Source organism: Bombus affinis, chromosome 6, assembly GCF_024516045.1.
Source record: "Bombus affinis isolate iyBomAffi1 chromosome 6, iyBomAffi1.2, whole genome shotgun sequence".
Taxonomy (NCBI): domain Eukaryota; kingdom Metazoa; phylum Arthropoda; class Insecta; order Hymenoptera; family Apidae; genus Bombus; species Bombus affinis.
The window spans coordinates 8,477,508-8,496,414 of record NC_066349.1 but is presented as its reverse complement, the minus strand read 5'-3'; the positions used below and the strand labels follow the sequence as shown (position 1 = coordinate 8,496,414).

Below are 18,907 nucleotides of genomic sequence, written 5' to 3'. Positions count from 1 at the left end.
CCTACGATTGCTCCTTTGCGAACGCGACACGCCGCGCCGGCTTTTGCATGGTCTCTCTCCCATTCGAAACCGACGTCGTCTGGCCTGGGCGTCCGTTTCGTTTGCGTTATTATGTAATGTTACGTGCGAATAGCCACGTGTATATGCCACGCCGGCTAAGATGCTGTTGCCACTATTAAAGAAAATTGCCGACACGCGGTGGTAAATAGGAAACGTCGTACATTCTTCGATACGGTCATCGACGTATCGAACTGCTCGTACGATCCGTGAATGTGAACATAAATTCTGCTACATAGTATCGTTCCGTCGGGACTTACCGGTAATAAAAGAATAGGGTGAGATCGAGGGAAGTGGGATATATATTTATTGAAGCGCTTTCCCGTAGGGTGCGATATAATAGAGAAATCGCAATACTAGACAGCTTCAGATATTTTTCATGGTAATTGTCACGTTTGCCAAATGTCTAAATTACAAAATTTTATGTGGTCTTGAAATTTTTAGTATGTATGATTGATCGAACGTTTTTCGTCATTTTTTCGATTGCTTTGAATAGTTCGTTAAAAAGCAATCTTAAATGAACAGTGTAAATACCACTTATCCTAGCTACCAAGCTACTAGGCTGTGTTATCTCGATACTCGTTATCAAACGACACTTCAGCTTGGCTGCAGGCTTTGTTTCTCGAACGTCAAAGATGATGATTTCGATATGATCGTCTTCTAGCGATTGCGATATCTTTCACCTTATTTGTTCCTCTCACATAATTGCACTCGTTTCGAATACAAACATATCAATTTGTATTTTTCCCGATTGTTCTGGCAGGATGACGTTAGATTGTTGATTCGAATTTTCCAGCGGGGATCTCTGCCGTTACAAAAATATCGCAAAATGCATCACGGCAAGGTCATTATCATCGCATCACTTGACACTCAACGTGCGAGGGGAAGTAGTACGCGTGAATTATAATGTTAGGCGACACTGAAATACACGCGGGAATTTTTCTTTTAAGCGACGCGATAATTAAACATCGACGAAAGAAATTATTTATCGTTGATTCAAATTTCTATAATTACGAAATTATTAAAATAATACAATCTAACGTGTTTTTAATTAAATTTCAATTTTTGTTCGAATACAAAAATTTTGTACGTGTTACATAAAATCGTAATAGGCGAACAGAGAAATCTGAACAATATGATTCATCTGTTCTGAAATTGTACCGGTTCGTTTCAATATTTGTCGGAATTCCAAAGTGCAGCCTTATGCTACTTATGAGTAATCAGAAAGATTAAATTGTAGAAATCTAATGAATTTAATTTGTCATAATTTAAAGAATATACTTTGAAATCGCGTCTTTCCATCCATATTAAAAAGAAAGAAACGAAAGCGAAATATTCTTCTACTATGAATTATTAAAGATAAACAATTTTATTTTCTCAGCAAAGTCCATTAAAATTATCGTCTAAACTTTATGTTCCTTGGATTGCGTTTCAGAAGCGATCGATCTGTCTCTCTTTCTCCTCCCGACTGGACTATCGGGAGAAAAACAGGAAGGGAAAGATGAGGAGGAGAAAGGAAGAAATAAAAGAGGGAAGAAGGTCCACGACCGGATCTTATAATTACGCTAATTAGGCAGTAACGTGTAAAAAGAGCGGCGCGAGTATTTATCGCAAGGTATCGTGGAAGGTATACGGAGGTCGGCGAAGGAGGACGTCGTACGACAGAATACGACAGGAAAGGCTATAATACAGTTTTGCCGCGAGCATCAGAAGCAACAGCAGCAGTCACGGCGGTAAGCAAGCGAGCAGCAACGCCGGTGCCGAGAAACAGGCAAGTCTGACGTCGGTTTCGTTGTACGCTCTTCGCGTCTGACAGATGTCTAATTTGAAGAAAATCCAAACGTAGGAATGCCTTCTTACAAGCCGACTGAGAAGCTTAAGAACAGACTTTGTAATAATAAATATATATCGAGATAGGTAGGAATAACTCAAGATTGGAACGACACTGTTTAATAATAAATATATCAACAATACAGAGAAGTCATTTATGATTATTCATAAATATTCAACTATTCGTTTAATTGTAATAAAAGATTGATGAGTTGAAACGAAATGCTTGTGTAACTGTAAATGCAACTATGCAAATATGTAATTATTTCTACGTTAGAAAACGGATATCTAGCCGGGCAAAGATGACTAGTGTTCGGTTCCTAAGTAAGCAGGTCAGACTGTGCAAATTTAGACTTTGAAATAGAAAGTAAGCGCAGCGATGAATAAAACTGAGAGATAGAAGAAGCAAGTTATCAATTAAACGCAACAGCGATTTTAAATTACGAGATTGGTCATAGCGTTAAAAATCTACATCAACGTTAATCATATGCCTTAACGTCTCAACACAGGCCTGGACCGAGCATCCTCCAACATTTACGAATAACGAGGGATGCTCAGAACTCAGGAGAAACTTCCATCCTCCTTCATGAAAATTAGCCCGTCCCAACGTACAGAAGTACATGAGACTCGTTTCCTTTGCGCGTGTTTCCCCTAGCCAGAGCGAGGGGTGGTGGTGGTGGTGGTTCATTCAAGCGGAATTATCGTTATCGCTGGTTTCCCGTTCTATTTTTCCGTGGGTGTGTAATCAGCGACCGACAAACCCGGACTGAACGTGTGTGGTTGCTACCCGTCAGAGATTTTTCTCTCATCAGGCCAGAACAGGCCGGGACTGAGCGTTTATGGGTACCTTTGCTGGATGGATTCGTCGGAAGGGGAGGGTCGTGGGATAGGGAGGTTGGGTAGCGGTGGTGGCGGCGACGTGAAGGGGAGAGAGAGAGGAAAGAGAGAGCCTCGGCTGGATTACGGGCTGGTCGAGCCGGGGCGGGGGTGGGGGGAAGGAGGAAGCGGTCGGCGCGTTTGATCTCGGCCGCGGGCGCCGACAAAGCGTTCATCCACTCTCCTACAACGGCGTGCTGTCTCGCGAGCAGGAGCGCGACAATGCTCGCCGAGCAAAGCACGCGAGAGAGACAATGGATAAAGCGAGTCAGCTGGTAAGGTAGCGTAATACAGAGCAAGAAGGAAGAGAAGCGGAAAGAGAAAGCTTGAGCAACGCCGGACGAATGGTGCGCCGCGGCACGATGGGAGAAGGGAGAAAAACACAGTGAGACCGAAGAACACATGGAGGGACCGAGAGAAAGAGCTCCCTTCGGTCGGACGAAGAGGTTGCGAGTGGAAAAAGAGGGGCCTACCAGCCAAGAGAAAAGACGGAGAACGAGAGAGTGTGTAACTGTGAACGAGAGAAAAAGAGACAGATAGGAAACAGAGATGGCTCGTAGGAGAAAGAGAAAGAGCTAGAGGAAGGGAGGGAGGTTGGAAGGAAGAGAGGAACGGGGAAAAGATCCGAAGATCCGTTCCACGATCTGGTGCTGTCGCGCTCGCTTTAGCATGGCACTGCCACTCCCTTGCGCTGGCTACACCAGCTTTGCTATTAATAAATAATGCTCCGTGATCCGCATTACAACTAAAGCGATTCGTTCCGCTCTTGCCTCTTTATTCCCGATATCTTCGAACGCTTGGATATCCGCGAAATCCCCTGTCCCTTCCGTATCGTGTCGGATCGACGGTCTTTTTTAGCGGGTCTGAACTGAATGAACCCGCCTGCCCCCGGTTCGACGAAGCTCGTATACGACTTTGAGGAACCTTATGCCTCCTTCTCGGTCGAGTTGCGAGAGACGCGCCAGAGAGGTTCTAATTTAGAGTATTAGAGAAGCAACGACGTGTGAGCCGGCGAACATGGTTCACGGAAACACGGACGCGTCCATTTGATGGGTCACGAAACTGCTGTTTGTAATATTTCACGTTTATGACCCATACGCGATAATGACGACGGTCATCAAAGGATGATGATACGTTAAATTTAATGCGAATAAAACAACTTTCGGATGATTGAACGACAATTAGAATATCATTTGTGTTAACGCTATTTGTTTTAAGCGAGTCATTTAAAATTGTATAACTTTCTTCGTATCGTTATTTTCCATTTAGAATTCGAAGAATGATTTCTTTCGATATAATTTTTCGGTCGTGGTAATTTTCCAGTTTTTAACTTCCAAAGCGATAGCGCTTGGATATCTTGGTAAACAACAATTTTAAGTACATACTTCTCAGACGCTATATACGTGAACATAATTTCAAATACGTAATTTCCTGCTTTATTTCATTTTAAAGATCCTTTGGTAACTTTCAACGGCAATCTAGTTCTGTATGGTGGTCATTCGAGCAGTACATCGACCGTAACTTACAGAAATTTTTATTCGTGAAAATGTACATACAAAGCTCCGTGTTTTCATCCTAATATCGATTTAAAAAAAAACCCGCATATGCCATATATGATTTTTTAGCCTCTTTTCGAGTCGTTGCACTCGTTGTACACGCTTCGATCGCATCTAGGCGAATCTCAAGCCCTGGAAATTGTACGGGAATTTAACGCGAATAAAAACTGACTCCGATCACCAAACTCACAATATCTTTTATTATTTGTAAAACGCTGATTTCTCAAATTCTTCGTGAACTTAAATCACAGGGGACATATAGATTGCACCAACCATCATCAGCTTATGATTTAATTAATCTGACAAAAATACGGAATAACGTACACAAAAGGAAACAATACACGGTACGGCAGGTAGAGGTTCCTCATTGTGATTTGTAATTAATCATTTTACAATTAGATATTAGAAACTCCTTGCAAATGGTTTCCAAATGGTAGAATCGCATGTAAATTGTATAGAATAACTTCTAGAAAAATGAATCTCAAAAGGATCGAGCCAATTTTACTTGAAACGCGCTCCTCTATACATGTACAACTTTTATTTTCTGCCATTGTGCTCCTGGTCAAATAATTCTTCGTGTTTTAGGTACTGAGTAGGCCATATGAAATATTATTAAATATGTGTCGTCGATCAATAAGAAGTATGAATCGAATTTAACTTTCAATTTAATTTCCTACTAAAAGTCATCGTAGCTACTTTATTATAATATTTAAACAAAGATCAGTTATATGCGATCTACAAAAGTAAACAATCTCGAGTAGAATAAAATTATAATACAATGATACCTTGAAAAAATGAATATCTTTATGCTAAAAGATTGTCCTTATCACACTTTGCACAGTAATATATGACTTTTGAAAATTCGATTCAATTCTCGAATTGAAAACGACAACTAAATTTATACGAAATATCAAATATCGTACATTTACTATTTGCGAATATTTCCTAATGTAAATGCTAATTCACGCGACCTCGAAGCAAAAAGGCAGTCTTTAGTAACGCGTTTCGAGCATGGCTCGATATTTTCGCATGTGGGCTGTACTTTTCGACTATGTAAATATCTATTCTTACAAGAATCATAATTAGAGGTAATCGCACGATCGCTTTTATTTAATCATTTAAATGTCTATCTAAATGCGACACGCGTAATACGGTTTGTGTACTTATTACATAATTAGAATGCAATCGTGACATTCAGATTAATAAGGGACATACGCTGTAAATTGATTGAAGCAGTGCTTAGAAGTCAAGTGAGAGCCAATAATAAATTTCGTATGTTTCAGGACAAATCTTGTCGGAGGAATACTATTTAAAAAATAAAAATAATTGGCACCGCAAACCGACCAATATTATTATTTTGAATTGTATATGATACAACATTTGATATCGTTGGGCTAAAACATCCTTTTCATTTAATACAAAAATGAGAAAAATATTAAAAATTAATAAAAATATTGAACTAATCAAGATTCATTTATAAAGATAGCACAGAAATAGATAAATATAAATTTTATTTTCATATCTCTCATCTCGATGTAATATCACTTTTATATATTTAAGTATTGCACGAAAAGGACATTTTAAGTGCTGACAATATCAAGTGTCATATGTTTGCATATCATATACAAATCATAATGCAAATAAAACGAGGTCCCTCTAAATTATATGTATCTAAAATCAGAAATACAATCTTTACATTATTGTAGAAATAAGTCATATATCGAGGTAGTTGAGATCTTATTTAACGTAACACTTTAAACCGATGTTTCCTAAATTTTGGGCTAAAGATTTGATACTTTCATGACAAACTATTTGTACTTTGAATTTTACATATACTTTTTTGTAGCAAATGTATCTTTAGCTTTTAAATTTTGAACAACGATTTCTAGTCTTACTTTAAAAAACGTAATCGCGAGAAAAAACGAAATTAAGTATACGAAATATTTTTCCAATAGTAATGACAATACAAAATTTGGGATTTACTGGCTCGAATAAACAACTTTTCACATATGTATAATAAATTAATACAGATGAATACAAGTTTACAGCTCATCGTGTATAAAGTGAAAGATGATTTTCTTTACTGGTCAATTACCTAGTGTCTACATGTTTAAACTTCGGTCTTTGAAATTTAATATATTAGTTTTAGGTATCCTCAACAAATATCAGCCCGCACGCAAATGTATAATTGCTTTTCGATTCAATTTCCTTCGTACTATTCTCCCGTCTTAAATTTGCAAGTGGCTCACGAGAAGAATATCGAGAGCTGTATTTATTCGAGTTATATGTTGTAATCGATTTTGCTTCACGAAATGATAAAGTGCGGCTTATCTTGAAAATTTATTATATATTACACATCATCCATCGACGCTAATGATAATATTTAGTCATAATTATTTGCACCGTCATATGAATCATCTCGATATTATACAACTAATTTTCAGAGTTGCTTTCAAAGCAAAATCGAATAACAATATAAGCAAATTCCTCGGTTTTCGTTCATTAGAATCTTTTTTCCTTCACTAAATTTATACATTACGTTTGCGTATATTTTAAATTTATACATTATGTGTGTGTATACTTTAAATACAATATGCAATGGACCAATGACAGGATTGGTATCTTATTCATCTCCTATCTCAAGAATTAAATTCAGCTTAATCATTTATTATAATAATTATATACTATTTTCAATAGAAGTCGATATGCCTATTCGTTTAAACGGCATTCTTGAGTTGTCTTTAACGTTATAAGCTTATGAATTATATGTACATCGTACATGTGTTCAATGTTTCCTGAAATAAGAGACAAAGGATTTTGCACTGTTCATTCATATTGCAACATAATAAATTGGAACACACTGTCAAATGAATAAGATACATTAGCCTTCAAAATTCCAAACGCTCGTATAGATTTTTATTCATTTTCACAATTTTGTTTACCTAATTATTATATGTACATACAGATAAAATCATGTAAATGAGAAATTATTTTCTCATTTAAATTTGTGCAATATTCAACGGCCGATGCATTAAATAAGTTCATACAATTTTGACAACCGAATTTTTAACCAAAAGAACGATACAATTTTAATTAATAAAATTCGTTTTACATTTTCCTAAAACCCAAAGACTTTTCTCGTATAAAACAATTATGTACTATATGTCCTTGTACCACTGTAATGTAAAAAACAAATACATGCCTCGATACCTTCGTTCAATGTACATACATTGTAATAAATTGATTTTCATAATTTCCCTTTTTCAATATTGATACAAAATTTGTATCCCCAATAATGTATTTTGACACAAAATATAAACTATAAACTACATTAAAATATACGAATTTAGATTTGGTGAAGAGTGTGTATAAATCATAATCATCTATCTCTTAGTAAATATACACTTTGTCCATAATCTTTGAAAAAATAAAATAATACATAGATAAAGCAAGTTTTTACACATTTAAATCCAGACTTATCAGAGTAAATAAGTGCTATTTTGTTTGTTTTTTTTTTTTTTCTTAAGAAAGGAATATAATGTTTAAGTGTCTAAATTATAGTTTGACACCACCATAATTAATATGATCTTCTTCATTTTTTATAACAATGAATTATACTAGAAATTCATTGACGTAAATGATTCAAAAATAAACTACAGTTAAAACATTACATCTCCAGGCATAAGACTCTTTCTTTTATGAATCCATAGATTCAACAACAGGACAAGGATTTACAGTTGAGGGCACTTTTTTTCTCTGCCTGTCTTTAACATAGGCGCTGGACCATTTTATATGCTATTTTTTAAACAGCAAGGATTCAGCATAATGTACAGATATTGTACTTCTAAATCTACCGATCCATAACTTAGAGATCGATAATTCACGGATTGTTCTCATTCTCTCGTACTCTATTTTCTTTCGTTTCCATCTTTTTATAGAGTACGTTATAAGCCCCAGATATATATATTTGTACATAGCTATCATATCCAATGGAAAGTGTACATTAAACTCAACTGAATCACGTACAGTTCACTCACAACATCAAAAATAGACTATTGCAAGAGTGCATTAGCTTGTGACACCCTGTAGATAGTTATTACTCAACCAAGGTACCGTTCTTCATACACATTCCATGATTTTCTTCTCCTGTAGGAATCTGAAACGTAGACGATATGTACAAATTTTGTATGATATCACAATATCACTCTTATAAGTCTTTGAGTCTTTTCTTCGTTTAAATGCGACTTGCCGCGTCGTAATATAAATTGTTGATCCCACATTGTTGGACTATAATATAATGCAGCATCTGATAGATAATAAGATCATATATATTACATTATAAATCGATCGCAATTTTTAAAGAGTGTACTACGTGTACATATTGCCTACGATACAGATTCTGTTCTAGATGCAGTACAGGAAATACAAGTAAATTACGTTAATCTTATGCTCGCCCACGTGGCTTTTTTCGAGAAGCCGCTTCCTCGGTTGACGCAACACCTGTGGTTGCAGCCATGCGCTTTGGACGACCTGCTGTTTTGTTACTTTGTTGTGTGTTTTGTACAGATGCTAAAAAGTAAATTATGATAGTTTTAGAAAAATATTATACCAATATATTGATAGATATGGAGACCACATTAATATCATATTAATGAGAACTTTTTACCACGTAATTTCGTCCTTGAAACCCCACTTGCGTTATTATTATTCTGTTGCTTTGTGCTCTTTTTATTTTCACTTTTTTTAACATCAGTATTATTTTTAATTGCATCTATTGATGTTGTGGATGTAGTTACAGTTGCAGTGGTAGTAGTGGTAGTAGTAGTTGCAGTACTATTAGTAGCGGCTGCAGTAGTTTCACTTCCAGACTTTGTATTTCTGTTCAATGCTCTTTCTGCTCTACTAGATCCCTTTGCAACGGATTTTGCAATTGCCAGAGCTTTGTTAACCGTTCGCTTTTTAGAACGATTTGATTTAGGTGATTTCTTTCCTGATTCTTCTTCGGTAGCATCATCTTCAGAGAAGCTTTCAGTTCGTTTTGATTTCTTACGTAAACTTTGTTTTTGTTTATGCAAGTTGTGACTTTTTCTTCTCTTTAATTGTGACTCATCTTTATAAAGTGAAAGGTCAACTGTGGATAAGATATTAACATTTCAATTTTATGAAATATTTTTACAAAATTCCAAAAATATAAATAAGAAACAAGTAATATCAAAGCTGAATCTCATTGACTTTGAAACAAAAAATAATAGAATAAACTAAACACTATCAATAAAATCTATTAAAACTGAACAGACACAAGATTTTAGTAACATTAATAAATGACATTTAAACATTTTTTGTAAAAGTTAATATAAATAATATATAAAAATACTAACGTCCATCTGGGTGTTCTTCTGTTACTCGAGGTTTTTCTGATATACCTGCTTCAACATCAATTGCTCTTTTCAAAATATTTTCTGTACGTAATAATTCAATCTTGGTTAACTGGAATTTATTTTTGTCAATTTTGTTTAAATTTAAATTCGTTAATATACAGTCGAAATCTGAAATTTAAAAAAAGAAAAAAATAAACATAGTCTGCATCATATAACATAATAAATATTACAAAATATAAGCCAAGTGTACATGACATTTAATAACTATTATATATTACCTATATAATCATAAAAATCTGGTGAATATATTTCACCATTGTTTTTATCTTGAGAAAGCCAACGTATACGAATTCTCCTGCTAGATTTATATATATTTTGCATTGCTTGACATACGTAGAAGCTTCCTTCCGCATTTCTCACAGCCAAAAATTCATTTCTAATAATGAATATCAATAAAAGTTAATACATGTGAGGACATTATTAATTTTGCTTATATTTATATTCAAAATCAACGTAAATTATCATATTTGTGAACGAAAATTTGTATAGAGATTAAACTTTTTATTATTATTCATCATTGCATCATATTTTACATTTTTGGAAATGTCATATGACTCATACTTACTTATAGAATACTATAAGTTTGTCGTCAGAAGCTTTCGATGGTGGAGGCTTATTTAAATTTTTTACAAGCAATGCAATTTCCGGTAATGGACTTTGATAAGGCTGTGTTTGAATTCGATTTCTTTTTGGTTTGCTTGCTCCATCTGAATTTGCTGAAGTTCCTCTTAAATCTTTCAGTTCCCTAGACTTTCTCTTATTTGTTTTTGGTGAACCACTGACCTTTGTTTCAACCTTTGGTGGATTATTTGTTTGTGGTAATGTAGAATTATCTGCTACAAGTTTCGTACTTTGAGTTGTGGTTTTTGACTTCTGGCTATCAGATTTTACTGACCCATCTTCTGATTTGTGTGATGACAATTTTGTTTGTAAATTTGTATTAATTGGAATTCCATCAGATTCTTTTGAACCATTATTTACAGGATTTTTCTTTTCTTCAACTTTGTTTTGTAATTGTGGACATAATGCTAAAGTAACATATATATATATGCATAGATATAGGTAAGTATATTATATTCGTACATTTTTACATGCATTATAATGTTAATAAATTTAATGTGCAATACATGTAAATAACTTGTTGAATTATTATACCTAATGATATACATGTAAGTAAAAATATCTGTGATGTAACATTGAAGTACATTCAACGAACAAAATATAATATAAGATTAACTACATACTTAAATTAATAAGGAATTTATATTTTTACTAACCAGGAAAATCTAAATTGATAGGTGTCGTCTCTTGTTCTGTTTGAACTTCTCTTTGTGAATCTTGTGTAGGATTATCTGGACTTAAATTATTATTTCTGTTAGATTCACTCTGCTTTATAGAAACAGACATATTCTGTTCTGTTTCAGTTTTCATAATCTCTACTCCATTAGGGATTAATTTATCCAGGTCTGGTTCTTTTTCAGAATTGCTGCTTACATAAGGTGGCGTTTGATATACAGAAGGTCTATGGTCTTGTACTAAACTCAAAGGTTGACTGGGTGGTTGTAATGTAACATAGCTTAATCCAGTTCCTGGTAAAGGCTTCATAGATCCTGGTTCTGATCCTGATACAACTTTCTGTGCCATTGCATTCATGGGAAGAATAGAATGACTGGTAGAAGTTGGGGATGTACCTACTCCAGGTATCGTTGACTTTATGGCCGATGTGCTCATTTTTCACTGATTAAATACGTCTTTCTAAATACTTATAAAAAGCCAATGTCAATTAGTTGAAATTAGCTATGCATAAATATACATTTACAATATAGAAATATTAAGAAATGAATATATATATATATATATATGAATAACGTTTGTAAAACTATTAATATATAATTATTTTATATTTGGTAGTATGCTAGCATTCTTCATCAAAATATCAAAAGAATATCAAGAATAATTCAACAAAGCGGAGCTAACATTTCATCAATACAAATAGTGATTTGTATCCTAGCCACAGTTTGGTTATTGTAATCAATGTAATAACAAACATGTGATAGATACCAAATCCATATGATGATTAAGAAAAAGACAAAGAAGCAAGGCTATAAAAAAGAAAACACTTGTATAAAGCATGAAGAAAACGAGGGAGAATCTCAATAAGAATTCAGGCACAGAAGGTGGCTGAAGAGGGAGGGGGTAATTAGAGGAGTAAACATAAACACGAAGGAAACTTTCAATGGATTTAGATTTTATATATATTTGGAGAATCAACGCATATTTTCGATTTCAAAAATTAACATTTAATTACCTCGACGTTATCACGTCCTGAATATGGATATATATTCCTTTGCTAAACTCGCACGAATAGTTGACCACTGCGCGTTAACACACGGTTAACTCATTTTCCCACACACTTTCTTTAACGCGTGAACGCTTTTTTTCAGCTAACATTTCATTCGGCATACGCGTAGCATAGTCGATTTATCAAAGATATCCACTTAACTTACCGTATTCTACAAAACAAAACGATAAAGGCTTGCGCGCTATAGAAAGCCGTGATTTTACCCGCACGAAAAAAACAGGAATGCCAGACGTTAGATGGCGTCGGTTCTTGGACGCCATGTGTGGCGCAAACTTGATTTCATATTCATTCTGATTGGTGCAACAGCGATCGCTCAAAATCTCCTTTATTCTAATTCCATTGGATTATGAAAATTGTATGTAACTATTTTCATGCATTTTGAAAGTTTCATTTGTTGAAACGGATATGTGCTAAAATTTTCATTGATTCAAAAGCAGCATGTTTGTTAGTAATATTCTGCAAATGGAAAAATTGCGAAAATTTCTTTCTTTCTTTTGTTAAAAATATCATGCTTTAAAAAAGGGGTTTATCATATATTTAAAATGCTATTATACATAAAGTAGTAATAGTTAATGATTCATGACTTACTCTACAGGTACATATATGTAATTTATTGAGTCATATGAATATTCAAATCATTGAACGAAAATTTCGTTATTTTACATGATTCATGTATTAGATCAAAAGAATCGAACTGCATCGATCATTTTTTTTAGCTAATACCTTAAATTATAATATTAAAGTATCTCTTAATCTGGGAATAAATTAATTTCGTAGCAGTAGTTAATATGTATATTTTATGTATTGAATGATTTATATAAAATCCTTATTATTTAATATTAGGAATAATCGATATTGTGATTTATAATTATAATGCCCATTGAAATAGTTCAAACTAGTCGTTCTAAAAAAATATGTAATCATCTACATTATGTTTTTTTTGAACGATAAAACAACAGTAATTGAACTAAAATGCATGATTCATCTCCTCTCTGTTTTATTTAAGAGATGCATGTAACATACATTTTATATATATATATGTACATTGAAAAATGGAAAATGGCCTTAACGTGTAATATACTATACGGAATAAAGCCATAAAACGAAAAGTACTGTTGTATATATTGTTTATGAATTTTATTTAGATAAAAATGTCATCACTAATTGTATATATATATATATATATACGATTACAAATCTCGCTGTTTCATCCATCATAAATAAGTTAGGATCTATGAAAAAAGTTATCTCGAAAGCAAGCTATTTTTAAAATTAGTTTTACATTCTGGCTTACAAATTCGAGACATTATTTTTATATTTTTATTTTTTAACCAATCTTTTGATTATTTAATCTAAAATCTGAAATGATCATGTTATGACGTTCGCAGTTACATCAGCGCGAACTATATGAAAATATGTTCATGAAATCAACACAGGCATTTATAACATATCAAAGCAACAATGAACTTTAGACCGTTTACCAAGCAACGGAGTGAAGAGTGAAGAGCGTTAAGCAAGTCAATAAAATAGTCAGACTACATACACCGTATGTAGTACATGAGAGGTTAAAGTAGTTTTGTAAACACCTCGATAAATATCGTGAAAAAAAAATTATAACTTGTAATTGTATAATTTATTGACCTCTTTATTAATTAACAATGACACGAGCACTTGTAGGTGTAAAGAGAGTTATCGATTATGCAGTTAAGGTAATTATCAGTAATATAATAATAAATTAGAAATAGTATATCGTATAGATTACGGTAATTGTAGATCAATGGAAAGTATTATGGTTATGTACTTGTAATTCGTAGATTCATTTAAAATTTATACTACAATAAAAAATGAATATTATAAATTTAAATAATTTAAAATTATATTTCTTAAGAAATATGTACATATATTGTTTCAAATATTATCAACTATAGATAGCATTTTTATATTTTGTTATTTATTTTTAGATTCGTGTCAAATCAGATAAAACAGGTGTTGTAACAGATGGAGTGAAACATTCAATGAACCCATTTGATGAAATTGCAATTGAAGAAGCTGTACGAATGAAAGAAAAGAAATTAGTAGAGGAGGTCATTGCAGTTTCATGTGGTCCTCCACTATGTCAAGATGTGATAAGGACTGCACTTGCAATGGGTGCTGATAAAGGCATTCATGTTGAAATATCTGGATCTGAATATGAAACTTTACAACCTGTTCATGTTTCCAAAATATTAGCCAAGTTAGCTCAGGATGAGAAAGCAGATTTAATCATTGTTGGAAAACAAGCTATAGATGATGATAGTAACCAAACTGCACAAATGATTGGAGGTATTTTGGATTGGCCAACTGGGACATTTTGTAGTAAGGTAAGTTAATTGAGTAAGACCTTAAACAACATATTTTACAAGTATCTTCTAATATAGATTATGTTTTTTTGTAACAGATTGAAAAAAATGATAGTGAACTAACCGTAACACGTGAAGTTGATGGAGGTTTAGAGGTTATTAAAATGAAAATGCCAGCAGTTTTAAGTGCTGATCTTCGGCTTAATGAGCCACGATATGCCACATTACCAAATATTATGAAAGCAAAAAAAAAGCCAATTAAAAAAATTACAGCAAAAGATCTTGGTATAGATACTTCAGCAAGGATTGAAATCTTGTCAGTCGAAGAACCACCAGTTAGACAAGCTGGAGCTATTGTACCAGATGTTGATACATTAATTGCAAAATTAAAGGAAAGTGGACATGTGTAATTATATATATTGTTATTGAAATTTTTTTTAAAATTATTTCATATTGTTTTACATTAATGTTATTTATACATATATAAATATATAATTACATTTTTACTAAAATCTATCTTTATATAGAAAACTTTTTATACATTATGGTATGTTATATATTACACTTGAATAAACTTTTTCTGCAGTAAATAAAATAATAGGTCCCTTCATGATATAACTGGTATTTGTAATGAAATAACATCTTAAATATTTCTTTGGTAAATAACATTATTTTTCTACATTAATTTTGTACTTCTATTTCTTCACACATTATTCATACCAACTATTGTTTCATAGACTTGTACAGTGTGTGGAAAAATTTTATTATTTACTGATTTTTGTCATTTTCGTACACATAGATTTTTTGTCAGAATAAAGTAAGCCTTCACTAAACATAGTAGTAATAGATTCTAAATCTGTTTATATATTCTGCATGTATAATAATACGTTCAAAATACATGCAGATTTAAACATTTGAATAAATAATAGATTGATTCAATAACCATATGAACTTTACAAATTGCGATTAACGTTACAGCAAATCATCATATAACCAATTTTTTAATTTCATAATCTTTTAAATATATTCTTAAAAACTCTGAATAAACTCTCAATATTTGCCTGTTAAAGGTTATAAATACTATACTTCGTCTTTACTAAACATTTTCTAAACGACCAGTACGAAATCTATGCGAATATATCTTTTTCAAAATATTAATTCATACATTCATTTTAAATGCATATGCTACTTAGTATATCTCTATAGAAAAGGTAGAATTAAAAAAGATCAATACCCGTATTTATTGCCCTACAAATATTAATTGTTTTAAATATTGAATAGACGACTGGCATATTTTTTATTACGTTATAAATAACCCAACCCAGAAAATAATCTTTTTAATACTTTTTCTCTCTTTCTAATGTAGTTTATATAAATTAAAATACATATATTACAAAAAATTCATTGTATCTGCATAGTTCTTAATGATTTAAGCTTTAATATTTTAAAAGATAAAAAGAGAAAAACTGTATTTAAAATATTAATTACTTTTTACAATAATACTTTCCAATCAAATCTAGTATTACTGGTATGGGTTATAGGAGGAAAAGGAGGTGGATGAAGTTGCCAACCATCCAACCCTTCACGTGCTGTTAAACACGCTAAATATGGTACTCTCTGTGCTAATCTAGTAACTTCAGAAGCTGGTGGCACTTTCCCACCTGTTAATTGTCTGGTACAAGCGGCCAAAGAAGCAGCATGAGCTACTATTAGAATATTTCCTACTGTATTTTCAATAATTCGTTTGATTAATTCATAACTTCGTTCATAATACTGGGCTGCATTTTCTTTCAATGGAAGATCTTTTGCTTTAACAATTGGGTTATAACTTTTATCTACGTTAAAACCTGCTTTTATTAATTCTTCAGATGTCATCCAAACAGGAACACCATTTGGATACCATGCTAACCACTCTATGAGACCTGGCTCTATTTTCATTGGAATGTTTAAATCTAATCCTTTTAAAATGTGGGCCAATGTTTGTATACATCTTAATGAGGGAGATGTAAAAGCCACGTCTATTTTAATACTAGATGATTTCATAGCTTCTCCTACCAAACTTGCTTGTACTTCACCTACAGTTGTTAAAGGACTATCATTTCGAAAGTCCTGTATATTTCTCGATGGTATTTCCTTTGGCATATTCAAGTCTCTACGAACATAGGATCCATTTGATTCAAAACAATAACGAATCCATGCTCCAAATGTAAAATCTACTCTTTCTCCATGACGGCATATAAAAATTTGTCTTGAGGAACTTGAAGGTACTTCAGAAGCTTCAATCTGTGTATGTAGAAGTAAAATGAAAGATTAGAATTCGAATTTTTATATGTAAATAAATAATAGATAATTGATGTCATTTACTGATTCAGTAGTTGTTGCTACTCCATCAGGGCTGTCTATGGAATCAGTCGATGAAGATATTGGTGGTTTCCGAGTTGGGGATATTTCTTCTTTTCCTAAAATTCCGCTTCTATTGTCAGTAATTTGTATGGTCGTATGTAAAGTCCATGAATCTGATTCAGCTGTACGTTTTGTATGATTCAAAGGTAAATGTCCTGAAATACCAGTTAGCCAAGAGATACCTTCAACCCAACCATCTGTAGATACGCTACACGCCCCTTCTGGAATGTAAATGTAATCTCCCACTCTCAATTCTAATTCATCGTGTTCCCTAGGCATGTGAGGATGTGTCACTTTATGTACATGTGCATTTTGTAGCCTAGAATCTCTGGAATATAATCTGAGTTCCCAATTAGTTGGACAAATGAGTGTCAGTTTCTCCACCATCAGGCGCAATTGTTGATATAAGTTGCTGGGAAATTGATAAGCCAATGTCAAATGTAAAGATTTTATTTGGGGTTCTGCAGAAATTCCCAAACTTGAAAGTTTGTTTGCATAACAAATGGCAATGTTTTTTAGCCATTCTGTATTTACTTCCTTAACAAATAGACCCATAAAATTAGGAGAAACATAAGTTTCTAATTCAATATTATTTGATAATTTATCTTGGTTAACTATACTTTCAAGCGCATTTACCAATTCCTCAGTAGATTTATCTGGTGCCTGCAAAAAAATGTTTTTGTACTACTTGTGACTTTTATTTACATGTATTGTTAAGATGATGTTATACCTTGAAAAATGATACAAGCGTAATATGTGGCACATAATTATGTGCTCCATTCCATATGAGTTCTTTACTCTCTGACCAAAATCTCATAAGTTGCTCAGCTAATTCACCCGTAGGACAAGCATACAAAACATATTGTCTATGGATATCAGAATCCAAAGTAGGATCTCTAACATGAGCTACTAGCCAATCCGATGCAAGTTGAACACCTCGATGTCCTGTAGCAGCTAATGCTTTCTCTCTAGAAGCGATAGAATATTTATTTAAATTGTTACAGATTATACAATTAGTCAAATAATTCCAGTCGCGTTATGGTTACATAATAAAAGTATAGAATTTTTTTGAAATCACGTACTTTGTACATCGATTTATTAAAATAAAAAGAAGATAACGATAAAGAAGTATATATGTTACATTTTTATGATAAGCATAGGCAATGACGAATCAATAAAAACAAGAAGAAAACAACAATGATACTTAATGTTTGACAGCTGTTTGTTTACATTGAATGTATTATAACCGCACGCAATTGTTCGTAGAATAGCAAAGAGATATCGATAGTGTTTTACAATCTTACTCTAATACTCACGCTCGATGTTTCGGGAAACCTAATTGTAATAACGTTTGCAACGGGGTTAAATGCTGTTTTAAAATCTTCGTCGGAGTTGGATTTTTCCGCGGCGGTAACGTCGCCATGACGGTCCGTTACACCTTGATACTTGCTACTTGCTACCAACATTGTTCAAAGGAATGCCTTACACGTTTTTATATCGAATCGAATCTTCGATTCGATTTCCTGATTTAAATTTTTGAATTTTTACCTGTTACAAATATAATTGACGTCGTCTTAAAACATCTGTTTTTAAAATCGTTTAATGTGTTCCAAAATTTTCCATTTATGTATATACATATATGAGAAAATCACATGAAGCGTTAAAGACAATCGTTAATTAACGATTCTTTCTTAAGAGAAATAAAATTTGCTGTTATAAAAGTTAGACTCCGCATTTTTAGTTTGAAAATTACATTTAACGTTAATGTATTTCGATCATGGTTGCCATATAATGAGATACGATGCAGATATTGAATATAAATTAGAATTTCTTGTATTTTTAACTAATATTCAATAATTAGCGAAAAATAGAATTACGTACCTTGGTTTTATTTAAATTTTATTCATATGTTGTACTTCGAAATAAGGTGCAATACGTTTATACAGCTATAGTATATTTATTACGAATAGGGATATATATACCGTGAGTTGATTTACCATTTGTGTATGAGTTTATCGATATTGGTATACAACCATCTTATGGTCG

General features: G+C 32.8%; 3 protein-coding genes across 4 annotated transcripts; 1 reads left to right on the top strand and 2 right to left on the bottom strand.

The window, feature by feature from the left end:
- Nucleotides 1-4,496: 4,496 nt before the first annotated feature.
- Nucleotides 4,497-12,367, bottom strand: LOC126917617 (kinesin-related protein 8-like). Of its 2 annotated transcripts, none has more exons than XM_050724686.1 (7): nt 12,066-12,367; nt 11,035-11,512; nt 10,323-10,785; nt 9,976-10,133; nt 9,698-9,865; nt 8,986-9,450; nt 4,497-8,888 (listed from the first exon to the last, which is right to left on the bottom strand). In XM_050724686.1, the coding sequence occupies exons 2-7, from the start codon at nt 11,486-11,488 to the stop codon at nt 8,764-8,766; spliced, it is 1,833 nt and encodes a 610-aa protein (XP_050580643.1). In that variant the 5' UTR covers nt 11,489-11,512; nt 12,066-12,367; the 3' UTR covers nt 4,497-8,763. The 2 variants fall into 2 exon arrangements, with proteins under 2 accessions (XP_050580643.1, XP_050580642.1); XM_050724685.1 differs by having other exon boundaries at nt 11,035-11,519; nt 12,066-12,366.
- A 1,118-nt stretch (nt 12,368-13,485) lies between these two features.
- Nucleotides 13,486-15,143, top strand: LOC126917621 (electron transfer flavoprotein subunit beta). Its single transcript, XM_050724698.1, has 3 exons — nt 13,486-13,828; nt 14,081-14,479; nt 14,557-15,143. Exons 1-3 carry the CDS (start codon nt 13,778-13,780, stop codon nt 14,866-14,868), a joined length of 762 nt encoding a protein of 253 aa, XP_050580655.1. The 5' UTR covers nt 13,486-13,777; the 3' UTR covers nt 14,869-15,143.
- LOC126917616 (protein UBASH3A homolog) lies at nt 14,859-18,344 on the bottom strand. The gene is made up of 4 exons (XM_050724684.1): nt 18,178-18,344; nt 17,592-17,829; nt 16,823-17,524; nt 14,859-16,741 (listed from the first exon to the last, which is right to left on the bottom strand). The coding sequence occupies exons 1-4, from the start codon at nt 18,282-18,284 to the stop codon at nt 15,950-15,952; spliced, it is 1,839 nt and encodes a 612-aa protein (XP_050580641.1). The 5' UTR covers nt 18,285-18,344; the 3' UTR covers nt 14,859-15,949.
- Nucleotides 18,345-18,907: the final 563 nt, after the last annotated feature.